This window comes from Cydia amplana, chromosome 10, assembly GCF_948474715.1.
Source record: "Cydia amplana chromosome 10, ilCydAmpl1.1, whole genome shotgun sequence".
Taxonomy (NCBI): domain Eukaryota; kingdom Metazoa; phylum Arthropoda; class Insecta; order Lepidoptera; family Tortricidae; genus Cydia; species Cydia amplana.
In genome coordinates, this window is record NC_086078.1 from 9,834,878 (window position 1) to 9,862,654 (window position 27,777).

Consider the following 27,777-nt stretch of genomic DNA (forward strand, 5'->3'; position numbering starts at 1 on the left):
TATGTCCGGATGTACTCGTCTACCTACGGGCCGATTTTTGAATTTCGATCGCTCGATTTCGTCACTCGAAAATCGGTGGAAAACGGCGTGACGAAATCCTAATTTTTGAATTACGAGTGATAGAAATTTGGAATCGAGTGGTGGTATTTACCACTCGCTTTCAATTCTATTAGTAGAATTTATATGCCTATGCCTAGTAGTGGAGATATTACTGAACGAAATACACGAAATCGAGCGGTCGAAATTCAAAAATCGGCCCCCTGGTCGCGTTTACTCCACCAATTCTTGTGAAATTTTGTAAAAAAGTTCGATTAATATTAATATTTTTGTCGATTTAGGTTTAAGAATTGTTTACTAAATGGCGGAACCACGTGGGTTCGAGAGGTACAGTTTACAGAATAGTTAAAACGATAAACTTTACTTTACTTATAGATCAATTGTAGATAATTTAATGGAGAAGATTATGTTCATTGGCAGTTCTGTTATTACTTTTACTGTTTTTTTTAACAATGAAAACTGCAACATGAGACACAAAAGTGGGGGAAAGGGGGAAAACATCCACTGACAAGAAGTTTCGATTTCTTTTTTTTCCTACACAAGCAACATGAATTTCATGTTAATGCCAAGCAAAAACAAACATTAATGCCAAGGTTCATGCTTTTTTTCAAATGGGACTCTACTTTTGAAATTTGTTAGGGAAATAAGCCGTACGGATTTACGTCTAGCTGTACTTAACTTAAGCTGCCCACTGATGGTGATATCGGCCTGTCAGTTAAACGCAAAAGGTGACAGCTCCGAACAACTGACAGGCCGATACCGTCCGGCGGACTGATTATCAGTGGGCCCCTTTAGGTATTAGTTGGTTTTAAACCAAAGTCATTTCAGTCCAGGTATAAAAATGCACCCCACGATTTTAACAAGTAGGTATTCCCTACTATTAATTCCATTACCTACAATACATTCCTACACTGTGTACCTGTGCCTTTGAGTAGTTGCTACATTTTTAAAACTGTTTAAAACTGCAAAATACATTCTCCTAAGTACTTGATACGTAGATAGTAGGTACCTCTCATATTTACTCAATTTAGAAGAAATAACATTTTAGCCTTTCGCTGTCTGTGTCGCATCGCCTTGTCGCGAATGTCGCTTACCTACTTAGACAGAGTCAGTACTGAGTAGGTTTACTTTTGATGTTTTTCAATCTGAGCCCGTACCATGAGTCATTGACAGTGTCAAAACTGACATTTAAACGCTTTCGAGAACGTAATTTACTTTCTATACATCTCGCTTGCCCTAATATGCGAGTACGAGCGAGATGCATAGAAAGTAAATTACGTTCTCGATTGCGTTTATGTCAGTGTCAAACTGGTGGTAGTGGTACTGGAGCATAAAGCGAGTTAAACTTCAAAACTTGCGATTTCGTTTGTCATAAGTCATAAGATATGACGAACAAAGCGCTTTTGAGAAAGTTAATAAACTTCCTACGTATTACGGTTGATGGCGTCATGAAGGGGACATCCGCAGTGACATTTTCAAGCACAATTAACTTTTCCGGCTACCTTCGATGTACTACAAAGAAACCGGAAGTAAGTTAGGTATCATATAGAATAGGGTGGCTTAAGGAAATGTGTAATTTTGCCGAAGTAAGTTAAAATAATCAGAAACTCCAATTTTAAATACATTTCCTTGTTAAAAGTATTTTCATTTTTACCTAAGTCCAGCAAAGCGTTGATTGCCAATGTCATACCTTTACTAATTACGAGTATGTATTCAGCGCACCATTTTCCAAATAACATCCTAACACGCAAAGCAAATTTGGCCATCAGAAAAACAACCCCAAAATACCATACCATTTTTCTTCCCCCTTCAAGGACTGTTATAATAAAATTAATGTTGCGTTTCCCGCCAAAAAAATAGTATTTCCGCGACAAAATGGTTGGCAAAAGTCGATAGCTATGAATGTTTGATACGCTCGGCGCCGCTGCGACAGCGAGCGTGCGACCAAACATACGCTTCCAACTAATCGTGACCTCTGCGAACTAAATGGGCAACCCCACTACAGTCCAGTGGCTGCCTGTAAAAGGGAGGCGCGGAAGCTCAGGAAAAACTGGACGCGGCATCCACGCGTACGTAGCATTAAATATTTAACTTTAGCCTAGTTTTCATAATGTCCCCTTTGAATACAACGTTTAATTCCGTCTAATTGCGGGGTTAATGGCAGGACCTAATTCTTTTTCCCCGAAACGGTATAACATTAAATTACACCTTTTATTAGTCGGTACTTTTTCAGGGATAATGCCGTTATAATAAGTAATGTTTTCCGTGGTTATTTGATGACTTTCATTAGTTTCTTTAATAACTTCTCATTTTAAGTACCGGTATTTAGGTATCAAACATACCACTATAGTGGAATGCCTTTCCATATTGTTATGATTACAGTTTTTCTATAGCATAATACCAATTTTTTGTTTTTCCTTTTATTTTATTATTAGGTATAAGTAGTTCCTATGGCCACCTCCGGTCTCCATCATCAGCTCGATGGTTCATATATACGTACGATGTACAGTCACCACACGGAATTGTTATGCCATTTAGGGCCAGTTGCACCAACCACATTTGACAGAGTGATCAACGTCAGCCGGCGCGCCCCGGCACTTTACTATGAAACTTTCCATACATACAAATTTAGCGAACTCTTTAACGATGACTAAAGTTTGGTGCAACCGACCCTTAAGGTCCTAGCTAAATTGGTTGTTCCATACTTACGCTATGAAATGTCCAATTTAGCTAGAACCCTAAATGGCTTAACAATCACGGCGCGTGACTGTACCATAATATTACATTGTCACCCAACTTACGTAAGTACCTATTTATGTGAAGTTTCAGCTCAATCTAATGGTGGAAAATTGGTCCAATTTAGCAGAAGATATGTACAGTCGCCATCAGATATATTGGAGCGGCTAAGGCGCTCACAAATATCTGAACATGCTTCTATTGTTAGGGCGTTAAAGTGCGTGTGCAAATATTGTAAACACCTTGGCCGCTCCGATATATATGATGGCGACTGTACCTACATACAGTATATAATACAACAGGACAGGTAATAGTAGTTTATGCAACAGTGATATAATAAGGGTTCTTAAAATTCAAGGGTCGAAGTTACAAAACGAGACGTAGTCGAGTTTTGTAAAAAAAGACCCGAGAATTTTAAGAACCAATTATGAGCTGTTGCATACATTACTTTTTCTATGACAGCTGCAGCAAAAAAAAAAAAGTTATTATTAAAAAAAAAGAGTTATTATTTAAAAAAAATTGAGTTATTATTTAAAAAAAAAAGAGTTATTATTTTTAAAAAAAAAAGAGTTATTATTGTAAATGAAAACATACCTCTTTCAATCAAGATGATCGGAACTTGTATCTTTAAAAAAAATAAAGCAGTTGTATTATACTCATAAGATGACTGCTAGCAGTCATCTTATGAGCCTATAGACAAAGCATTCAAATGACATTGCTTTAGATATCACTGTCAGTCATTTAATTGACACATTTAAGTGCTGGAGTAGAAAAAAGTACTTAAACAAAAGCTTGTAATAATAAAAATATATACCTAATTCGCCAAACCAACATCGATGTTATTACAAGTAACTTTTACAGAATAGATTGTTAAATCACTGAAGTAATTCTGGGAGCTGTATTTGCCTTCCATTAATTTCATAATAACCGGATCGCATGTCGGGACGAAAGGCACGCGAATTTGCTATTGCATTGCAGTTGGCTTAAACACAGTCTGTCATGGCAGGGCGAATATATCGGTATCTAATATCAGATGGTACCTGCTAACAATTGGGTTAATGGCAACCGTATACCTACGTCCTACAGGATGATTGACATGATGTGATCAGGAATATAGAAATAGATGATACCTACATAAGCTAAGTAAATGGATACCGTCAACCGGTTGTCAAAGTTTCCATATCACCGTTATTAGAGATTTTTTAGATTACAAAAAAAAAAAAGATAAATATTTATTACAATTGCACCTGGCATTGGCCAGCCTGCACCGTTACCATATCCCTTAATAGGTACGTTACTCAATAGGTACAGAAACTTGTACAGTCGACTTCAAAAATATGTTGACACTTTTGCACCTTACTCCTTTGTAATAAGGCGAAAAATGTAAACATATCTTTGTGTTCGACTGTACCTATAATCTGGTCGGTCATGTAGGTGACGGTCGCCTACAGAGACATCTACGATAGCTCAAGGTTCAAGGGTTCAAAATCAAAAGGGGTCTGATTGTATCTGTTATAATAATGGTTCTTATGGAAATTACAATGATCAATTGATCACTGTAACTTAGGTTCACGACAACACTAACTTAGGTCTAAGCTTGGGTTCTAGCCTAGGATCGGATCACTTAGATTCGCGTTTTAATCGTTCGGGTCCTGAATAACAACTAAACTGTTCGGTTTGGGTCCTGGTCACAACTAACTCGATTTTTACAGGCCCGCTCGTATTTATACGTTTGCGAGTGCAGACTTTAAGCCAATCACGATCGCAAGTTGGAGGCTCTCTCCATGGTAACTGACAGAGACCAGGATAGTTTACACACACATACAAACCAAGGGACGCGTTCGATCTAGCGACTGTGATTGGCTTATACGATTTCGGTAAAAATGCACAAGTTCAGACTTATTTGCTTGAATTTTCTCTTTCAATTTGGTAAGAATCTAGGTTTCCTACTTCGAGCTAAATCGTTCAGCTATACTATTATATGTTATTAGATGCGTCTACTTACGCTCTATAGACTGGCAATAGTTTAAACAAGTGCATGATTACGGTCTAGCTACAAGGTTCAGATTAATGAGCCAAAATCTGCCAAGAATGACAAATGCTAGGCACGCTTTCTCGCCCTACGGTTCGAGGAGAGAAGTGAGAGTCTAGATTTTACCTAGATTAACACCGTTACCTTTTTCTACAATGATAATCATACGTACTTTTAGCTATAGTTCTAAGCCTGAAGTAGGTATGAGTATCAAAGTGTTTCTCCAAAATAATTGGAGAAAATTACCATTTTTATACCTGTCTAGCTCACACACTCTCTCGCTCTACTGGTGACCAATTAGAGGGCGAAAAAGCTGGCTTTCGCCGTGGTATCGGCGACCACGTAAATATAAATGGAATGTAGGCATAATCGGGCTCATTATTATTATGACTGGGATAGAGACAAGGTTCTAGTACTCATTTTAAAACTAACGGTTCAGTTAGGTCTTAACTAATTACAACTTAGGCATAATACATGGTCTACCTAGGTCTTAGGCTACCTACGTTGATCAAGATCTTTATTTTTAGCTATTACAACTTAAGTAAGGAATTGAATTTATATCTTAGGGTCATCTATGTAATAATAATAGGTACGGTCGTGGTCAGCGGGTCGGCTGTCGCCCACAGTCAACTAACCGATAGATATTGTCGATAGAAGAGTCACTGATTTCATGTAACATTTACACTCAAACCTTTCTTTTAGTGAAATGGTTGGCCGGCAAAAAGATAATTGGATAAAAACTGTTCAGTAACCACGTTGGACTGCTGGGAATAATGAACTCCGTTTAGCTGCCATAGTAGCCAGTGAAAAAGACTGTAAATTGAAAAATTGCACGGGCGAGAATCGAACACGCGACTCCAAGATACCAACATTACCAACCCTCTACGCTAAAGGACGATTAGCCGTCTCACTTACCCGTCGGCGGCGAATATTTGGATTTTACTTAGATGTCTGCTTACGGCATTATTCATAAACGTCTGCTAAGTTAATCAGCTGATAATCGTCGTTTGTCTCTCTATGGCATAACGACAGAGTGACAAACGACGATCATCAACTAATTAAATTAGCAGCCGTTTATGAAAAATCCCATTGGTCTTTAAGATCACCTGGGACAGGGCCTTTTTAGGGTTCCGTACCCAAAGGGTAAAAACGGAACCTTATTACTAAGACTCCGCTGTCCGTCCGTCCGGCTGTATCTCACGAACCGTGATAGCTAGACAGTTGAAATTTTCACAGATGATGTATTTCTGTTGCCGCTATGTCTACGACAACAAGTCACCGCGCGGGGCGCGGGCGCGCGGGGTATAGATACGGACCCCACCACACCCCATTAGCTCCAGCGGCACCCACAACGCCGCACGCGTCTTACATACTATTTTTATCTCATAATACGCTTGTATCAGTATCGGATATTAAATCCCTATTTTTATCATACATCAAGATCTTTTACTTGCACCATAATCGCCTGCAAGTTTTTGGCGACCGTGACAGGACTAGTCACCTCAAGACATCTGCGCGTACGCGACATAGCAACAGGGAAGGCGGAACGTTCGAGAAGCGCGAACAAAGAAACTGCAGCGCGCAACCTTTGGACTGCATGCCACGCGGGTCTCGACGGCGATCTACTTCCAGGGGAGTGCTCAATCCTTATCCTTTACCCTTTTACCTATCCTAGTTTTGATTTTTGTGCTTAGCGTACTTTTATTCCAAAAAATAATTACGACTTTTAGTAAATTTCTAAGATTCCGCTAATCATCTTTCTTATCTTGAGTGCATTCTTCGCCTATGCTGCTACGCGCCTATACTTGCCTATACATAATTCAGCATTAAAATCATTATAAAAATTAAAAACATTTAAAGCCTAAAAGCACTTAATCCATTGGCCTGCTGGAGCTAATCAACCTTAATCTATAAGTCATAAAGTGCTAATTGCATTGCATCTTGAATTGCACTGCTTAATATTATAATTATTAATCTTTAAGTTGTTTACGTAAAATAATAAGTGCTTGTGCACCGAACAAGCCCGTGTTCACGCTTTCTTTATACAAAGCATTCCTTAAACATTATTTCGCTAAGATATTTCATAAAAGCAATTAATTTAAGTAACTTTAAATAAGTAAAATTACGTTTTTACCAGTAAATAATTACTATCTCACATTATTAAACATAGTGTTTATTCCTCAAAGGTCCAAACCATTAGATACCTTATATACTTGCATCATAGCTCATTTCGTTTCGGGCCGACATTTCCAGGATAAATCCTTCGGACTGACTGCGCTCGCGTCGGCGGTGCCTGCCTACTCGCTGCAGTGCCGACCTACTTCGCGTCAGCTGTTCGAGCGAGACTTGACCTACTTTCGCGCGGTGTCTCCGCGCACCTGGAACTCCTGCCTGGTTTGATGCACAGTTTTCTTATCTTGTTTATTGATTGCCCTTCACTAGATCTTGTTTATTACCGTTTTTGTGTTGGGTCATTATTTATCCATTTCAACTTTAGTGTCTCGCATATAAATATTAATATAACATAATGACTACACCCACCTCTCCTAACGGCGGCGTAGACATAGGTGCGCTTGAAAATGAATTAAAGCTTAAAGATTTAATTAAACAACGCGGTTCAATTAGAGGTAGACTGACACATTTTGAACAGTTTATTGAAGAGTTGAAAAGGATAAAACCTGACCAAATTTCTGAAGCGCAATTTAATGAATTGAATTTGCGAATTGCAAAAATGGAAGCTTTATTCTGTGATTTTGAGAGATGTCAAAGTCAAATAGAATTATCTTATCCTAACCCGGATGAACAAATTCGCGAAAGAGAGAAAACTGAAAAACGGTTTTACAGTCATATTGCCAGTGCTCAAACATTATTAAAATTGCGACCCATAAATAATGAGGATAAACAAAGTTCGTACAGTAGTTGCTCACGTCAGGATAACGTTAACGTAAAATTACCTGTTATCAAATTACCAGTGTTTGACGGTAATTACTTTTTGTGGTTGGAATTCCGCGATACATTTGAGTCATTAATAAACAATAATGAAACTATCCCTGACATTAACAAATTCCACTATTTACGATCGTCCTTAGAAGGGAGCGCGGCACTTGTAATCAAGTCAATTGAATTTTCTTCACAAAATTACAAGGTCGCATGGGATTTGTTATGCCAGAGGTATAATAACAAGAAAATTCTTATTAATAATCACCTGAAGGCTCTCTTTAAAATAGATCCTTTAACCAGAGAATCACATAAATCTTTAAGATACTTAATTGACCTTGTGACCAAAAACCTGAGGGCACTGACTACGCTTGGACAGCCGGTTGACCAATGGGACACGCTGATTATATTTATGGTGTCCAGTAAACTGGACTCGACCACTAGTGGTAAGTGGGAGGAGTATAGAAACAATCTCTCCGACTTGCCACTCTTGGACGAATTTATCGAGTTTCTTCGCAATCGAGCGGACATTTTAGAAACTACATTAGCTAACAGACATGAAAAAAGCGTCTCTCATATTCCTAAAGATAGTCATCCAAAAAGTGAACATAAGGGCTCATTCACAAAAAATGAATATAAAGGCCCATTCACACAAAATGAACATAAAGGCTCATTCACACATAGTAAATTTGCAAAAAGTTTCCTCACGTCCAGTACTCCTAAACCGGTAGGTTCATCGTGTCCAATGTGTAGTCAGGGTCACAGAATCATAGACTGCGAATCATTCAAATCTTTACCGCTCGAAAGCAAGTGGAGCGAAGCCTTAAAGTTAAATCTTTGCACCAACTGTTTACGACGCGGACATGAAACACGTAATTGTAAATTAGGAGAATGTAGATTATGTCATAAGAAGCATAACACATTACTGCATAAAGATAATAACGTAACTAAACCCTTGTCTGCGACGACACCCACGGTTGGAACATCAAATGACCTTGAAGTAGTCAACCAACCGCATAGGGCTTTATCAGTCCGATCAGATAAGCAGATTATGCTTGGTACCGCGTTAGTTAAGGTATCCAATCCCAACACAAATGTATCATATGTTGCTCGCGCTGTCCTTGATGCCGGCAGCCAATCTTGCTTCATTACTGAAAACCTAAAAAATTAACTTGGATTAGGGAATCCTGAACCCGATTCTTTAGATATATCGGGCATTAAAAACATTAAACTCTCAGCATCCGATCGATGCGATGTAGTTGTCAGCTCCATGTCAAATCAGTTCCAAGTGACGCTAAACTGCTTAGTCCTTAATGAGATTACAGATCAGTTGCCCAACTTACCTGTAGACCTTACTCAACTAAACATACCTAAACATATTCAGCTCGCTGATCCTGAATTCCATAAAGTTTCTGATGTCGATATATTGATAGGTGCCGAAGTATTTTACGAACTGTTAGGTTTTGAAAAAATACGTCTAGGCCAAAATTTACCCCTTCTTGTAAGTACAGAATTCGGCTGGATCGTAGCAGGTCGTTTAATTCCAACTCATGTTCCTAATTCTAAAACGTCGCAAAAGCTTCATAGTTTTTTCACAAAGGAAATTAGTGAAAAGTTGACCAAGTTCTGGAACCTTGAAGAACTTCCAGAAGCCAAAGCTCCCTTGTCAGCTGACGAGGAGTTTTGTGAAGAGCACTTTAAAGCTCATACTTACCGTTTACCAGATGGCAGGTTCACAGTTCAGATGCCTCTGAAAGAAACCCCTGAAAAGTCATTAGGCGATTCTTACCGAGGTGCTGCCAAGCGATTTTATACCTTAGAGAAAAAATTAAATAAAGATCCTAATTTGAAAAAACAATATAGTGACTTTATACATGAATACGAGTCTTTAGGTCATCTCACACGAATCGATAAGCCGACATTCGGTTATTACCTAGCGCATTTCTGCGTTATAAGAGAAAATAGTGAAAGTACCAAATTGAGAGTAGTCTTTGACGGAAGCATGAAAAGTGCCTCCTTAAAAAGCCTTAACGACATACAATGTGTAGGCCCTGTCGTACAAGACGACCTCTTTAATATTTTAATCAGGTTCCGTCAACATAAATATGTTTTTACGGGAGACATAGAAAAATGTTATCGCCAAATCCTAATTCATGATTCGCAACGAAACTTACAGTTAATATTATGGCGCGAAGATGACACAAAGCCTTTAGAAGTGCTTCAATTGAATACTGTCTCCTACGGCACGGCCTCAGCACCGTTCTTAAGCACACGGTGCCTTTTACAGCTCGCATTAGAATGCCCGGATCCTTTAGTATCTGAAGTCATAAAAAGTGATTGCTATATGGATGATATCTTAACAGGTGCAGACAGTAAAGAAACTTTGTCTCACGTACTCAACGGAGTAGTAGGCACACTTAATTCGGCATGCTTTCCAGTGCATAAATTCCGTAGCAACTGTCCTGAAATATTTAAGGATTCGGTAGTATCTGACAATCTAAACCTAAGTAAACAGTCCAGTGTTCTAGGTGTACAGTGGACACCAAACACTGACAATCTTGCATTTGCGATTGAACCAATTCCTAAAGATGAAATCGTTACAAAGAGAACAATCTTATCTAACACTTGTAAGATATTTGACCCTCTTGGGCTCCTAAGTGCTTGCACTATTACACTTAAAATCTTACTTCAAAAACTGTGGTCTATCAAGTTGACTTGGGATGAGGAGGTACCCGCGGACATTAAGAAAACGTGGCTTAAACTACATAACGACTTGAATGCTTTACTTTCAGTTTCTGTACCTAGACATGTACAATGTTCATCTCCTGTCGCTTGTGCGATCCATTGTTTTGTAGACGCGTCTAAAGACGCTTACGCGGCTTGCGTATACGTACACACCACGGATAGTTCAGGCTTCATAACTGTCAGATTGCTTTGCGCAAAAACCCGAGTCTGTCCCCTTAAAGTTCAGACTATACCTAAACTTGAATTGTCAGCAGCCCTATTGGGCGCTCGACTCGTTTCCAAGGTCAGCGGAGCCCTTCGTTGCTCCATACAGGAAAAGATTTTCTGGTCCGACTCAACTATACTATAGCACTTGGCTGGATAAAAACAAGCCCTAAAATACTTAAAACATTCGTGTGTAACAGAGTGAATGAGATTCGTGAGCTTACCTCGAGAGACTCGTGGCGACATGTACCCACTGATAAAAATCCAGCTGACCTGGCCTCGAGAGGCGTAGCTCCAAGCCTCCTTGTTGAGTCATCCTTGTGGTGGGAAGGTCCAGGTTTCCTGAAACATGACAAATCTGAATGGCCGCAAAACCCCGCCACCGAGACCGCTTTACCTGAAATGAAAGTCTTACACTCAAATATAAATCAAAACAATGAAACTAAAAACTTAATTGACATACAAAGATATTCAAGTTCATTACGCTTAAAAAGAATAATTGCATATGTACACAGATTTATAAACAATTGTAAAATTAAAGGAAAAAATAATCGGTCAGTTGGACCCCTTAAAGAAAACGAACTTAGTTCAGCCTTAACTTACCTTATAAAACTAGCCCAGTCAGAGTCATTTAAAGATGAACTTAAACTAATAAAAAATAATAAAAAACTTACCTCGTCCCATATGTTACAGCTGTCTCCGTTCCTTGATGACGTCGGCGTGCTGAGAGTAGGTGGTCGGCTTAATAATAGCGAATATAGTTATGACAAAAAGCATCCAGTGTTACTACACGCTAAACATTACTTAACAAAATTGTTGATGCGAGCCGAGCATCTACGCTTACTGCATGCTGGCCCTCAGCTACTCCTGGCAAGCTTCAAAGACCAGTTTTGGCCCCTGGGAGGTAGAACGTTGGCACGAAGCATATACCATCGCTGCGTAATATGCACTCGTCTTAGAGCCAAAGCCATGGAGCCGCTGATGGGCCACCTGCCAGCTAGTCGAATCACTCCTAACTTCCCCTTTGCTATAACGGGAACAGATTTTTGTGGTCCATTTCCAATTTCGAGCAAAATAGGACGCGGAAATCTGTTCCCGTTATAGCAAAGGGGAAGTTAGGAGTGATTCGACTAGCTGGCAGGTGGCCCATCAGCGGCTCCATGGCTTTGGCTCTAAGACGAGTGCATATTACGCAGCGATGGTATATGCTTCGTGCCAACGTTCTACCTCCCAGGGGCCAAAACTGGTCTTTGAAGCTTGCCAGGAGTAGCTGAGGGCCAGCATGCAGTAAGCGTAGATGCTCGGCTCGCATCAACAATTTTGTTAAGTAATGTTTAGCGTGTAGTAACACTGGATGCTTTTTGTCATAACTATATTCGCTATTATTAAGCCGACCACCTACTCTCAGCACGCCGACGTCATCAAGGAACGGAGACAGCTGTAACATATGGGACGAGGTAAGTTTTTTATGCAGCGACAACGAATACTAAAAACAGAATAAATTAAAGATTTAAGTGGGGCTCCCATACAACAAACGTGATTTTTGAAGTTAAGCCGAAGTTAAGCAACATCGGGCGGGGTCAGTACTTGGATGGGTGACCGTTTTTTTGCTTGTTTTGCTCTATTGTTTGTTGATGGTGCGGAACCCTCCGTGCGCGAGTCCGACTCGCACTAGGCCGGTTTTTTTGAAGGTTTTTTTCTCACGCATTTGAGATCTTTGATCTGAGGGCAAGGCAGTGAAAAATCAAAATCTTTTTTCATCTTATTGTAATGAAGTTTTTGGTATATGTAGACATATTACACCATTGAGCTTAAAACATATTACAGAAGATTATGTGCCTACCCATACAAAAAACATTTAGTGCCTATTCATCAAAGCTAAAAATTTAATCAGTTCCGAACTACCTAGTTAACAATTAGGTCAGTCCTTGGTTTTAGAGATTATTTTTTATTTGCATAAGTTTCGTTTCTGAAACTTAAGCCCCCTTTAGACGGTTCAAGAACTTGCATGCAATATTCGATACATTGCTATACTTCGTTTTTTTTAGCATTAGAAATAAGGTAAACAATCTTGATGTGTCTTTTATTTGAAAAACACATTTTAAAAATAAGTTACGACAAGTAACAATTATGAATCTAATACGATCTTTTATAGTCTTCTGCTTTCATAGGTAAGTAATAATTATTGATTTTTAAAAAGTGTTTTTCAATTAACAGACATGTCAAAATCGCTTACCTTCTTTCAAGTTCTTTCTAATGCTAAAAAAAACTAACTATAATGCTAACTACATAACAATCAATTGGGTACTTTCCTCTACTTAAAATAAATTATTTCAAACTGTGCACGAAATAAAACACCAAATAATTATTAGAAAAACATAGATAGCAGTTATTTTCAAACAAAATTTCTATTTAATAAATCGGATTGAAATAAAAAAAGCGGCCAAGTGCGAGTCGGACTCGCCCATGAAGGGTTCCGTATTTAGGCGATTTATGACGTATAAAAAAAAACTACTTACTAGATCTCGTTCAAACCAATTTTCGGTGGAAGTTTACATGATAATGTACATCATATATTTTTTTTAGTTTTATCATTCTCTTATTTTAGAAGTTACAGGGGGGGGGACACACATTTTACCACTTTGGAAGTGTCTCTCGCGCAAACTATTCAGTTTAGAAAAAAAATGATATTAAAAACCTCAATATCATTTTTGAAGACCTATCCATAGATACCCCACACGTATGGGTTTGATGAAAAAAATTTTTTTGAGTTTCAGTTCGAAGTATGGGGAACCCCAAAAATTTATTGTTTTTTTTTCTATTTTTGTGTGAAAATCTTAATGCGGTTCACAGAATACATCTACGTACCAAGTTTCAACAGTATAGTTCTTATAGTTTCGGAGAAAAGTGGCTGTGACATACGGACGGACAGACAGACGGACAGACAGACAGACAGACAGACATGACGAATCTATAAGGGTTCCGTTTTTTGCCATTTGGCTACGGAACCCTAAAAAGTAGGTGAGTTGACCGCGTGACGTCACTACACATGTTTTCATATAAATTTCATATTAGCAAATCGTTATGACAGAAAGTAGGCAACTATCTTTGCTACAGAGTACAATTAATTCAAACGGTCGACCAAATACCGCAATGTAGGTATCGAAAATCGCATGCAAGTTTTTGAACCGCCTAAATTGGGCTTAATTTTACAGGCGTTGTACTTTTGGCCAATGCGATTTCGAATAAATACAAAAAATATTTCCTTATAAATATTAGCACAAATAATCTCCAAACACATCACCATCACCTGTATGCTCAATGGTTCAAATAACGACGTCAGATTCTTAAATAATAATAAAATTATAGAGTCGGGCCACGATAAGTTTTCATGCAAAATGCTACGTCAAGTATAGAGCTTATATGGATATGCATTCTTACTGCAAAGTTTGTGCAGGGTTAGCGTGGTCAGATTCTAAAAATCTATGATATATGACATTACTCAGATAAATTCAATGTTGAACCTTGTCAATTTTGCTATGTATATATACATAGCAAAATTGACAAGGTTCAACATTGAATTAATGATGAATTTGATTCTGTTAAAAATAACCATGCCAATGACGTTGTAAGGCTGTTAATGTAAGGAAAACAACGCCTCGGTAGGTATATGGATATAATTTTCTTTTTCCCTATGTATCTGAGCAAGTCCTTATTTACACCTGCATTCCAACATCCACCTACAATGTATATAAGTTACAATAATTAAATAAATAACAAAATCATTTCGTAGCTGGTATCGCAAATAATATATTTAAATTATTGACTAGCAAACACGGGTTATTCTAAGGGCCACCTCACACTAGCGTGTCCCGAGCGTCAGCGTCTAGTCAACTTTCAAGGGGCCCACAGATTAACAGTCCGCCGGTCGGTATCGGCCTGTCAGTTAGAACAAAAATTTGACAGTTCCGAACAACTGACGGGCCGATACCGTCCGGCGGACTGTTAATCAGTGGGCTACTTAAGGCTGCTAATCGACGCAACGTTGGCGCAACTGCGCAGCGACGACATTTTCCATAGCGCTAACTGGACGCTGACGCTCGACGCTAGTGTGGGGTGGCCTTTATGGAGGTCAAACAAATACAGTGTAAGTACCTATTTGTTGTGTAGGTACATTGCAAATGCCCGACATATTTAATTACATTTTAAGTAATTACATTTTTGTACCCATTCCATCCCTTTAAAAAAATACTTGTTATATTCTTAGTTATTTCTTTTAGCTGCACTATTTTATGTGGTACCCAAGCATAATTTATGTAGTAAAAATAAAAAATAAACTGGCTGCAAAGAAATTTTACTTTTTGGCAGGTTATTCTTAAAATATCATTTAGAGGATCTCTTTAAGGTGATGATCTACAAATTCTACAATATATTTTCTAGTTAAACAATATAATTTTTAAGGGAATGTTATTAACCACATTACAGGAATGTGAATTTACCAATCGAAAACAGTGACTTTAGTATTTGACAAGCGAAACATTTGAAAATCGAATCCAAGTATTGATGGTTTCGTAAAAAAACCCTCCGGGCTCACCCTTTTTAAGTTTGATAAATAGAACACACGGCACAAACATACACAGGTACATCTCTTCCAGGAGTCGGGTAATAAATTGAGCATAAACTGGGTTGTTTAAATTCATCAAAACTTCTTTAGTTTTATTGATGGTCAACTGGTTGTAATTTTCATCCCATATAAGACTTACGGTGAACTAGCCTCACCAGTCAAGCATTTTTATTATTCATTCTGAGTAAAACGATTTTAGTATAAAATGTAATCTAACACAGTAACTATCACATCACTTTTTTTATAAATTAATCAAGAAAATAACAGTTTAACCTATCCCATTTTCATAGCTGTTCGCACAGTTTCATAGCTGAACTAGATGGCGCTACAACTGAATTGTAAAATGTCAACAATTGACAACCCAAGGTACCATGTAACCGTACATTACGTGTACGTAGCACAGCAATATCTACTTCGACTGTCAAATGCGAAAAACTATATTTTTAATTACTCGTTGATTCTAACTTAGATAACTACTACCTACTATGTCGGGCTTAATTTCGTATTGAACCTTTCATAATATTGCATATCGCCTGAATAACCAACCCATGTGGTTTTCCCACTCTCCATTCTTCTAAATACCAAAAGGTACCTTTTTACTATGTACGAAAGCTTTACCACGCAATCCAAGGGGGTTGGTTCATTTTGCTAATGGGTACATGCGTCATATTGATGGGTAGGTTGACGATCGCGTAGTTCCTCTTGAGCCGGCGCAGCGTTCGCAGGATGGTGGCGCCACTGCGGCCGAGCAGAAAACCTGCAGGGATGTTTACATCTGTATCCATCCTGAAAATTACAACAAAATATATGTAAGTAACAAAAAGTCGAACATTGTTAAAGAAAACTTCAATGAGAATTGGGTATTACTACCCGTTCCCTTCAAGTTGGCCATTACGTTGGTAATCATTTTGTTAAACACAAAATAGGTTGAAATAAAAAAACAGAATAATACATGTACAACGGTGAACTCTCATACTCTCCCCTGTCCTCTGCTGTGTAAAAAGACCTCTTAGAATATTCATTTAGATACCTATTATTGTTATTCTTTAAAAATTATTTTAAATTATAATATTTCTAATACAGTATAATATTAGTATGGACAGAGATTCATTGATTGTATAGGATGTATCAAGTCTAAGACAATTTCGTGCTTTGAATATACGGCGCCGTACAATATGTGGTAACTCTGGTTATCAAAATTAACGTTTGACATATCCAGTGACCACAAAACGTATGGTGCAGTACAGCGCCCATTTTATCTCATAGGTATTACATCTATTCTCTTTTATAATCAACTAGCGACCCGCCCCGGCTTTGCACGGGTTAACAAATTATACATAAACCTTACTCTTGAATCACCATATCTATTAAAAAAAACCGCATCAAAATCCGTTGCGTAGTTTTAAAGACATACATAGGGACAAATAGACGGTGGGAAGCGACTTTGTTTTATACTCTGTAGTGATAACTTTTTTATATGTGTGTCCCACCTGTCATCCACCATTTCAATGAGATGGTCCATCGAGTCCTCCCACTTGTCCACGGACTCCGTGATGATCATTGCTCTGGCACCAGCCTGCTGGGCCTTCACAGTCTTGAACACGAATGAGCATTCACTGTAAGTAGTAACAAAAGTTGTCAAAACCCTAAAAAATATATAAACAATATATAATTTTTTCAGTTGCTTGGTAATTTTTAGGGTTCCGTACCCAAAGGGTAAAAACGGGACCCTATTACTAAGACTCCGCTGTCCGTCCGTCCGTCCGTCCGTCACCAGGCTGTATCTCACGAACCGTAATAGCTAGACAGTTGAAATTTTCACAGATGATGTATTTCTGTTGCCGCTATAACAACAAATACTAAAAACAGAATAAAATAAAGATTTAAGTGGGGCTCCCATACAACAAACGTGATTTTTGACCGAAGTTAAGCAACGTCGGGCGGGGTCAGTACTTGGATGGGTGACCGTTTTTTTGCTTGTTTGGCTCTATTTTTTGTTGATGGTGCGGAACCCTCCGTGCGCGAGTCCGACTCGCACTTGGCCGGTTTTCTACTATTTTTGGGATATTTGCTTTTTACTGCATTATTTTATTTGGTTGTATACAACAAACAACAGAACAATTTTCAGTACCTACCCTCTCTCAGACAACGCAATATGGCCGGTGAGCTCATCAGTATTCAAAATATCTGAGCAACTATGGATGGGTACAGTTGGCACTAAACGGGCTTTCTCGAACTGAAAGCTCTGGTTCTGAAATCATAAGACGTCACATGTCAACAATAACAATATAAGAGTTACTTTCAAAAGTAATATTTATATTTTACATACAAAGAAAATGTAACTTGTTGTGACAAGGGGGAGGGGGGACTCACAAACTTTGTGATGTCACTGTAACTTTGACTGTAACCCAAAATTGTTTTATTTTTATTCATAATCGGTTTCGTTACTTGTTATATGTTAACATTTTTAATATTAATTAATTAATTTAATTACATTTATTTATTTTTTATTAAAACAATACCTGATGTTTGAATTGCCAATTTCGTTGCTGGGTGCTGATCTAACTTAAGTGGCCTAGAGACCATGGCATCAGTAACAAATGCTAAAGATACCGGTTCAAATAATTTATTTCAGTTACTAATTTATATAGCGAAACACTCAAGTGTTTCAACATTCAAAAACACAATTCAACATTTTTACTTACTCATAAAACATGTCTCAATAAATACTTTTTACTTCTTGAAACAGTTCTAAAAATATGAATAACAAAACTTACAAAAGGAGCTCCAAAGTCTTTTGCTGGTCGAATCCGAAAGGAGTAGCTCAACTCGGGAGGATCCACAATCTCGAAGAAAACATCTCCAGCAATGATGTCAGCCGTTGAAGAGCCATCATAGAAATGGAGATCATTTGCTTAAATATAAAAAGAGCATTTTTTTTTTAATATATTTATTAAGCTCTGGACGCTCTGGTTTACTAGGATTGCGACGCCGTCATATAGCGGCCGTGTCCATTATACAAAATATTTAGCCGTATTATTTTGTTTGAGACGGCCGCCGGCCGCTATATGTATATATGTACCACTATCCTAGGAAAACAGAGCTTTACCCATCAACTCCCACCATCGATAAGCGATTTCACAGTGGGTTGGAGGTTTTTCACAAGTGTGAAATAAGACAGTCGATAAGATAAAATCCTTGTTAATTAAAACAACTGCAACGAAACAATCATAAATATCTTAATATTATACTTACCACCAGGTGAAACATGTGAAGTACACATCAGCAATAATAATAAATGTAACATGGTGAAGGACTTCCATAAAGTCAATATATTAAGAAACAGCATTGCAGATTATTCTTTGAAACATAATTATGATATTATTCGAAGAATCATTCGTAATTCGGAAAAATAGAGTGAATTCTTCGCCTACTTAGCCAAATTGCCACATACGAACTGACACAAGCTGTATTTTTCTATATTTTTGCGTGGCTACCGTAGAGTCCAAGTGATGGTAGCTGAATTTGACAAACTTATGAAAAGCAAAAAATAAACATTTATTGACTCTTTCTATGATCTTTTTGACTACGATGATGCATGACTACATTTATTAAATGTTATCATTGATTTTGTTACATAAATATTTGATAGCAGCGTTAAATAATTTTAATGTATATTTGGTATATATTAAATCAAATCTTGTAAATATGTGATACGGACCGTTGTTTTATGGTTGTTTTGCAGGCACAGTTGGACTGCCAAGTGTCAATGTCACACACACAAGTGTCAAGTTGTCAAGTCAAAAAAGAAGAAAGAAAAGAAACAAAAACAAAACCTCCAACGTGTGTGGTATAGTTTCCTTCTCTCCACGAGTTTATTATTTCAATTTTTAAATAAGAACCGAATAAAGAAAAAGATTTACCATGGATATCCCTAGTGTAAGTAATTATATTGTTGTCAGATAATATAAAATTAATTGCATTTAATGTACATGACGAAACTCCTTTTGTTTTCTCAATAAAGATTAAATATTAAATTATATTAAATAAGTTACACTTAATTATGACTTTTTAAATTTTAATTTTAATTTTTTCCACATGTACCGAGCAGCAATGTACTGTAAACATTAAGAAACAAGATGATAATGACATTACGAGATACGAGCTTTTCATAGTAACTGCCAACAAGCGTTGACAGTTACTTTAAAAAGCTCGTATCCCGTAACGTGTGTGGTGTATTACATTGCGGGCCGAATTATTTTGTATGGTTATAATTTTCAATGCATTTCTAAGTAAAATCTATCTCAATATACTTTTTAGGTCCTATGCTAACCACCGTTTAATATTCGCCCGTATTGGATTTACACACTGTATGATATAGTATTGTACTATATTTGGCTCTCTGTACTATATAATTTTGGAAAAATATATACTGCCCTCCTAAGCCAAGTAGCGCTATCTCAAAAACAAATGATTTTGAAAATGGAATTCTCAGCTATAGAAAGTAGAGTATAAGTTAGCAATGAATTTTGTTTTGAGATAGCGCTTTTCGGCTTAGCAGGGCAGTATAGTACGCTAAAATACTATATTTCCGATTAAACGTATTTTACGCTTAAGTATGTTTAGTATTTTATCTAAAAGTACTATATTTTTTTGAAATTACTATATTTTTGATGCCTTATTCTGGAAAATACTATATTCCACCAAAAAATTGTTGGCAAACTTACATGGTATTGTAATTAGCAATTCATTGTTTTTTCCTTTTCCATTACATATTTGAAACAAAATCCCAGTAGCTCTGCCTGCGGTATTCTTTTTTAAATTAACATGTAAGATACATTGGGTTTAATTTCAGGTCCCTCTTGAAGGCCCCGCCGTAAAGTTCAGGCGCACCCAGGCTGCGCGCCTGCGTCATCAGCATAAACTACTGCTACATACATACAAATGTCAGAAAGATGAGGCGCGCGCGCAGGCCAAAGGCCAGAGCTGGCGGTGTCATGTCATGGGCTGCCAGAAAATGAAAGGAATTGTTAACCATATGGTGTCATGTCCAGTGAGTTTTAACTGTCACTTGTTATAGTGGTAACACACTATCATAAGTGAGAGCGAGAAAGAGATACCTGTTCCTCACTCTCACTTATGGGTGCAACGCTCCAAGGTCGCGGTGCGGTGCGGTGCGATAGTCTATTACCACTTTTAGAGTGGTTCAAGTGGTTGTATTGTGTGTATATTTATTTGGCAATTTAACTTGACTTTTTTTGATGTTGACTTACCTACTACCAGAATTACCTACTACTAAAGTTTCCCCAATGCACCATAATGACTTCTAGTTTGCAGTAATTTATGTTTATCTGATTTATTTAATTTTTTTGAACTTTATGTATTACTATTGCAGGCTGACAAGAAATGTTCTTGGCCATCTGGGTGTACGTCTTTGAGAAAACTGATGCGGCATTATTCAAAGTGCACAAAAGAATACTGCCCAGCCTGTACACAGAAGACAGAGTGGCAAATGACTGTAACAGAAGAAGAAAGAAGTGCAATTGTTGATCTACTGTAAGTTCTTGGCATCTCAAATGACATTGACCAATGACATTGACCAATCCCATGCAGGTGTAATAAGCACCCCTAGCACATGATTGGCGCGACAGTATCTCGCGGCAAGATAGACTACCCGTCTTTTTCAAACTGTGTTAATAACGGTTAGTCTATCTCGAGATACTGTCGCGCCAATCATGTGCTAGCCCGGCAGGGACATAGCTAACTTTAAGTAAAAGTAGTATTAGGACTCATTTAGACGGTATACGAGAACTCGTATGCGTTTCATTACATTGCGTCATTTGATCGGACGGCTGAATTGACGTAACCTCAATGGTCCGCTATGTAACTAAAATCGTGTACGAGTTCGCGCGCCGTCTAAATGAGCCCTTACACTATAGGAAAGAATATTATTTTGTATACATATTTACACAGTCAGCACCCCTGCATACATGTACCTATGCTTTGCTGACTGAACAAAGTTATGTATAATATGTATATTTGGTTATGTTTAGAGTTGTGCCGTTCTTGGCGTTTCTGTTTATTATGGGAAATATTCTTGAGGGAGAAAGTTTCCTATAGGAATAGGAGAACATTTTCGTGAATGGCGCAGCTCTAATTGTGTGTTCCACAGTCAGTAACGTCATAAACAGAGGTCGGCGGGGGCGAGCTATTTACCTTATAATTTGACATGTCTTACGTCATATTATAAGGAAAATAGCTCACCCCCGCCGATCTCTCTCTGGTCGCGGATGATATAGACTGTAGGGCTAAGATGACCGACTCTTTATCATTTGTCACATGTCTGTCACGTTCTAACAAATAGGACGTAAGTGCGAAAGTGACATATGGCATGACAGGTGATAAAAATGCGACCATTGATAGCTGGTCAGGGCTACATTTTTTACCATCTTTGAAAGAAAATGCTTTTTTTACCAAAAGTGGGATATTTAATAAAAGCAGTATTTTATGTCAAGTCAATAACATTTAAGTACTTTTGCAACACCTTTTTATATATAGCTGGTCAAGCAAATCATGTCAGTAAAAAAGGCGCGAAATTCAAATTTTCCGCCTTTTTCTACTGACAAGATCGGCTTGACCAGCTATACCTACTATATTTTTTATTTTTTTTAGTGTGAATATGGTTCCAACATCAAGTTCGTTCTTTACCATGTGGTTTTTGAAGAGTCGCTCCAGCTTTCCGAATGAATCATACATGAAGGTAACGGAACGCTTCGCCTACATCACTGCCAAAAACAGGGACGAGTACTTCCGCTTGCTGGCTACGCACAAGTTGGACATAGAAATGGAAATAATGGACATAGAGAAGGAACTGAAAAAGAGACAAGATGAACTACATAGTGAGTCGGAAGAGCCCGACATTCTTGAGCCAGTATTATATCGACGAGCGTCACTTTGACGTTATACATAAGTATTTACATGCTCAGATGGCAGAGCGCTGGAGTATCGATCCAGAGGCCGTGAGTTCAAGTCTCACCCAAGACAGTAATTTTTCCACTTTTAAATTTATTCTAAGCTTAATAGCATCGTTCGCAGACGTTTCTGCTTGTTAAAAATTAAAATTACATAAGTATTTGTTGTTGGTACTCATTAAGAATTTATAAATAAATCATTAAGAATCCACTGTTTCGTGATTATTAATTTCATTCACTGAAACGAACGTAACATTATTGGAGCTATGATAATAGCGAAAAACCGATTTTTGCATCCTTTGACGTTGAGTTACTTCCGGCTCAGACGAGATTTTCTGTGACTTGAGACGACTGTGAGATACCATAGGTTGGACTACCTATGCTCACTGCATATTAGTATAAAAGAAAGTCGCTTCCCGCTGTCTGTCTGTCCCTATGTATGCTTAGATCTTTAAAACTACGCAACGGATTTTGATGCGGTTTTTCAAATAGATAGAGTGATTCAATAGGAAGGTTTGTATAATTTGCTAACCCGTGCGAAGCCGGGCCGGCCGGCTATTAGCTAGTAATGTATAAATATAAATCAATGGTGGCCCTGGCCTCAGTGGGATAACCACGTAAATGACTTTTACAGTACATATGGGGCAGTACTAGTGAAACTTTAGTGCCATATGTACTGTAAAACGTTGTTCGATACACGTGCGAAAAAGTAATTCGCAACTCGTGTCGATTTAAAACACTCCTTCGGTCGTGTTTTAATTTATCGCCACTCGTTTCGAATTTCCTCTTTTTCGCACTTGTATCGAAAATAACTATTTTTACCAGCAACGGAACAGAACATATTGCCCTATTTTCGGTAAAAAAAAGCGCGAAATTCAAATTTTCTATGGGACGATATCCCTATGCGCCTACATTTTTCAAATTTGCCTCCTTTTTCTACTGTCAAGATCTGCTTGACCCAAGGCCCCAACGTTCTCGGTTCTCAGTACAAAATTTATCCCATCAAAAACATTACATGTAAAAAGGTGCAAGTCTCGCAACGCTTTTACTACAAAAAAGTTTTGAGATGTAATGTGAAACCAAGTCGGTTATTTTAATCAGTGCCAGGGGGTGTTAAAACCGTATCAATAAGATATCTTTAATATGTAGACACATGTGTGTGCGTGAGGCTACGGTGACAGATGGCTTAGGCTTCGTCTTTAAAAATAATACATCTATGGCTTGACCGAGTTATATAGCTAGTCAACCAAATCTTGTCAGTAAAAAAAGGCGCGAAATTCAAATTTTCTATGGGACGATATCCCTTCGCGCCTACATTTTTCAAATTTGCCGCCTTTTTCTACTGTCAAGATCTGGTTGACCAAGTATAGATACCCTATTGCATCATTCAAAATGGCTATTTCTGTAAACTTAGCTTTTGACCGGGATACAACGTACGATGGTCTGTAAAATAGGTAGATAAACTAGTAATATATATATATATATATATATATATATATATATATATATATCAACTCGACGTGGCACCGATAGAATATGGCCACGTGTAGTGTTGTCTTTGGTAACGGGAATAACCGTGAAATAAAATACCAAACGCCTAGTTTTACGTACTTATTTTGTTGTTACAAATTACAAATAATTTAAATCGACTAAGTTTTTTTGTAATAAAGGTAGTAAATACGCCGTAAACAATACATTTTGTACTATTAAAAATCGACTTGTATTTAAATATAAGCAAAAATACAGATCGAAGCTTGTTCAATTCAAAATCACATCTGTACGTAAAACGGAATGGCGAAATAATTTTTTTACAATGATACCCGCCTTTTATAAATACTCGTTTTTCAAGGTATTTTAAGTGATTTCGTTCGAACATTTGTCAAAAGCAGTGGTATACCTAGCTAGTCCCAGATTGATAAATACAAGTTATCAAGCTTATTATTTCCAACACACATTCAAAACGTTTTAATAGTTTTTCATATTCTAGAAATCATAAAAAGCTTAAGTATAAAAAATATAAAGAGCCGCCTGTATACAGTGCCGCGTTTTTTCAGGTTGAACTTTCATTAGCCAGACTCTAAGTGTAAAGTGTAATCAGAGATTACGAACTGTCGCGGATCGTGCCGCCAAATGCGTGTCTAACCACGCCTATTCTAATAAGAAAAACTTGTTAGAATTTAGGACGGGTATAGAAAACTAGTCGAAAGTGATCCGAAAGTACAATGTTGTAAGATTCGGCTTGGCCGAAAGTTTTGGCAGTTTTTTGCCAAAACCGAACCGTGTGCGGGAGCTCGTTAGCACGTGCACATTTTTCGCATGTCCAGCCGCGTCTAAAGGGAACTTGTCCAATTTGTCACAAGTTAAGCGCTTCAATTTTGGAACGCCTATAACCTATCTTGAGCTATAAATCATTGGGTTCTGACGAAACCTACCGAAACCGAAACTTAGGTTGTATATTATAAATAAGCAACCGTTAACCTGGTATCCCATATTTTCAGCTGTCAACTGTCATACATTGCAAATCGTTTCATTTCATTTCATTTTCATTGTCTGTCTCTCCATCGCATGTAGCGTTTACCATGTTCGTTTGTGAATAATAAAGTACTAATACTTAAATGCAAATTGTTATGCCGGTGTTCACGTTTTTGTGATATAGATATTACCTATGAGTCATTAAAAAATTTTGAAAATGGAAGAAGAACATTTGATATCTAGGCCCTATCAAGCGCAGCTCGAAGAAGTGGCTATCAACAAAAACACAATTATTCATTTGCCGACAGGTTTGTTTTGAAAAAGTCCTATATAAATAGCTTTTATTCTTTAATTGTAGGTATATCCTAAAATATTTTAATCAGTTTGACTTTCTCTTTATCTTTCATGATATGATATGAAATGTCATCACGAAGTTCACAAACTTTGATTTTACATTATTCAATAACTTTATTCTTTAACTAATTTTACCCTGATGCTCCATTCTTCCTTGTTTGGTTGTTACTGTTTTAATTTCCTACACAATTTTCCTAACTGGAATTAAAATTTATAATTTATAGTTTCTAAAGGTCTTCTAAATAATTTTATAATGCACATTTTTTGTAGCTCTCAACTCAATCTGCTACATTACAAAGTATGTCACTATATGTTAGTCATAATTGTCATAGAGATCAAATACAACAAATTAAAATACCATAGGTTCTGGCAAGACTTTTATTGCCATCCGCCTGATCACCCGGTTTCGAGAAGCTCTCCAGAAGCCCTGGGGTGCGGGGGGCAAGCGCACCTTCTTTCTGGTCAACACAATACCTCTGGTAAACCAACAGGTAAGATAATCTTGATAACTTTTCTGGTTAATATTCATGGTGTCTATGTGTTAGGTACTTTATGAAATGGTGACTTAACCCCTCGTATGCGGCCTGTCATATTTGATAATTGAAAAAGTGACCTTCACATGTAAAACAATAGATTTAAATTCCCACGCACAGATCCGTGTCTTAAGCATACGAGGGGTTAAGAGTTTAAGACCGTTCAATAAATCTTCAATATGCAGCAATTTTTATGTAAATGTATGTGAAAATAGTTAAAAAAATTATGAAAAGAAAATTAAGTAGGTATGTTTGTACCTATTAACCACAGTAGTGTCAAAGTTACTGAGCCAATTTTAATATATAAGATGTCAACTATAAAAGGATCATTTGTCCATAAAAATATCTATAGTTGGCATAAACTTAAATTTGTTTTACTTGTTTTGGATTTACAGTTTACACAGCCTATGTATTATAATTAGTACAACTAAGTACTTGTCTAAACATGCCTAAACCTGTCCTTAAACAAAACTCTGAGTCATAAAAGCATTATTGCATAACCCAAGATATGGTGCAATATTTGTCTGATGCAATATGCAACACTTATGTGTTATGTAATGTAACAGGTTTAGAATACAATTTTAACATACAGTGCAGCAAAAGGGAGGTTAATGATTTTCCAGCATTATGTATAGGTATGAATGTTATGTCGTTTTCTTTGGCTCAGTCTGTAGGTTAGTGCTAGACTAGGTAGAGTGATAATGTTATCACTAATCTTTTCCAACCAAATTTGGGTAGCAGAATCAATGGAAGTTATTCTGTGTAAATACATAATTAATCGTGACAAATTTTAATTCCTTATAATAAAAAGTTTGTTTGAATGCACGGTAGGCATTGGGAATAACTTAGGTATGAAATCTATAAAGGACATGCGTATGAAATCTATAAAGGACATGCAATCCGGTCAATGAGGAGAAATATAAATCTATGAGACCTTTAGGCCTAAAAGTTGGGTAGTAGGTACCTACTAGAATGTTCAAGGTACAGGGCAGATTTTAGAAAATAAATAAATGGCACTACGAGATTAGTGCCAAAATTAGTACCTACTCACACTCAGGTATACTGCATATACAGTAAGGTACAATTTGTTTTCAGAAAAAGGTGATAGAAAAGCTCTGCCCTGTGAACGGGGTCGGAGGATACAGTGGAGAGGACAGGGTGGATTACTGGAATAAAGAAAAATGGGATGAAGAACTCTCAAAGAACCAGGTAAGAATTAAAGATATTTTTTCTCACTCTAGCTGCTGATGTAAAAACATTTTCAGGCAAAATATATTGTGAAATCCCCCAAGTTTTAAAGGTCCATTCGCTATGGTAGTCCTTTACCATTTAATTAAACACCATTTAATTTTATAAATCAATAAAGTATTTGCCATATATATGTCGGCGCCCGATCGTAAGATCAGGCAGATCGTGATATTCCTAGATATAGGTATCGTGAAACGTGAAAATCTCTGTCTCATTCCTTGAGTCGACGGAACCTATTTCTCGACATCCCTTCGGACATCTGATGCCACCTAACGCACCTATCCTAACTATCTATTGCTTTAATGTCACTACCGTCAAAACATTACACAGGAACATTATGATCAGCCGCCGACATATCTAATACCTTTAATCGAGCAATTCTTGTTTATTTATTTATCGGTCTCCCAGATATAATAATATGTAGTATATAGTACTTATTACAATGAAAACTACTGTTTATAAGCAACTGTTTCTGAAACATTGAACATTGTCGGTCATAAATACATTCTCAGAGGAACTCTGCTTATAAACTTTAACCATTCTTGGTACCTACCAACCATTGTTTCAGTGAATACCTCAATACATGGACTGAATAATATTAATAAACAGGTTTTTAGTCCATTTATTAATTATGTTACTAGAACATTAAAAAACTAATATTCATGATTCTACATGTTTAAAACTATAGTTTAAAAACACATTTTTGGCATAATTTGTGGGTTCAATGGTGATATTTTATTATGATTTTGTTCAAATTTTTAGTTACTTATCAAATGGTCGTCGAAGCACTGTTGTTAATATTATTGTACTCGTAATTTCCAACAATATTATTTTTATTCTTTAACAATTAAAACAAAACATATT

General features: G+C 37.2%; 4 protein-coding genes across 4 annotated transcripts in view; 2 read left to right on the forward strand and 2 right to left on the reverse strand.

Moving 5' to 3' along the window:
- The window catches only part of LOC134651374 (uncharacterized), a 222,060-nt gene that overhangs the window by 48,279 nt on the left and 146,004 nt on the right, over positions 1 to 27,777 (reverse strand). The window lies entirely within an intron of this gene.
- LOC134651557 (PRADC1-like protein) lies at positions 15,830 to 18,795 on the reverse strand. The gene is made up of 5 exons (XM_063506662.1): positions 18,591 to 18,795; positions 18,113 to 18,249; positions 17,471 to 17,586; positions 16,826 to 16,951; positions 15,830 to 16,121 (listed from the first exon to the last, which is right to left on the reverse strand). The coding sequence occupies exons 1-5, from the start codon at positions 18,682 to 18,684 to the stop codon at positions 15,950 to 15,952; spliced, it is 645 nt and encodes a 214-aa protein (XP_063362732.1). The 5' UTR covers positions 18,685 to 18,795; the 3' UTR covers positions 15,830 to 15,949.
- LOC134651681 (uncharacterized) lies at positions 19,191 to 22,293 on the forward strand. Its single transcript, XM_063506781.1, has 4 exons — positions 19,191 to 19,274; positions 20,191 to 20,388; positions 20,731 to 20,891; positions 22,008 to 22,293. Exons 1-4 carry the CDS (start codon positions 19,260 to 19,262, stop codon positions 22,291 to 22,293), a joined length of 660 nt encoding a protein of 219 aa, XP_063362851.1. The 5' UTR covers positions 19,191 to 19,259.
- The window catches only part of LOC134651467 (endoribonuclease Dicer), an 84,771-nt gene continuing 81,946 nt past the window's right edge, over positions 24,953 to 27,777 (forward strand). The window contains exons 1-3 of the mRNA XM_063506579.1: positions 24,953 to 25,086; positions 25,496 to 25,623; positions 26,761 to 26,874. Of these exons, the coding sequence (XP_063362649.1) occupies positions 24,996 to 25,086; positions 25,496 to 25,623; positions 26,761 to 26,874 (333 nt within the window). The 5' untranslated portion in view covers positions 24,953 to 24,995. The remainder of the gene's footprint in view (positions 25,087 to 25,495; positions 25,624 to 26,760; positions 26,875 to 27,777) is intronic.

Bases quoted from the DNA above. Each gene is read 5' to 3' on its own strand.
- LOC134651557 (XM_063506662.1), bottom strand. From the start codon at position 18,684: ATGCTGTTTCTTAATATATTGACTTTATGGAAGTCCTTCACCATGTTA. The intron at 17,587-18,112 runs GTAAGTTTTGTT...TTATGATTTCAG, and splicing joins AAGACTTTGGAGCTCCTTTT to AACCAGAGCTTTCAGTTCGA. The intron at 16,952-17,470 runs GTAGGTACTGAA...TACTACTTACAG, and splicing joins ATTGCGTTGTCTGAGAGAGG to TGAATGCTCATTCGTGTTCA.
- LOC134651681 (XM_063506781.1), top strand. The intron at 20,389-20,730 runs GTGAGTTTTAAC...TTACTATTGCAG, and splicing joins ACCATATGGTGTCATGTCCA to GCTGACAAGAAATGTTCTTG. The intron at 20,892-22,007 runs GTAAGTTCTTGG...TATTTTTTTTAG, and splicing joins AGTGCAATTGTTGATCTACT to TGTGAATATGGTTCCAACAT.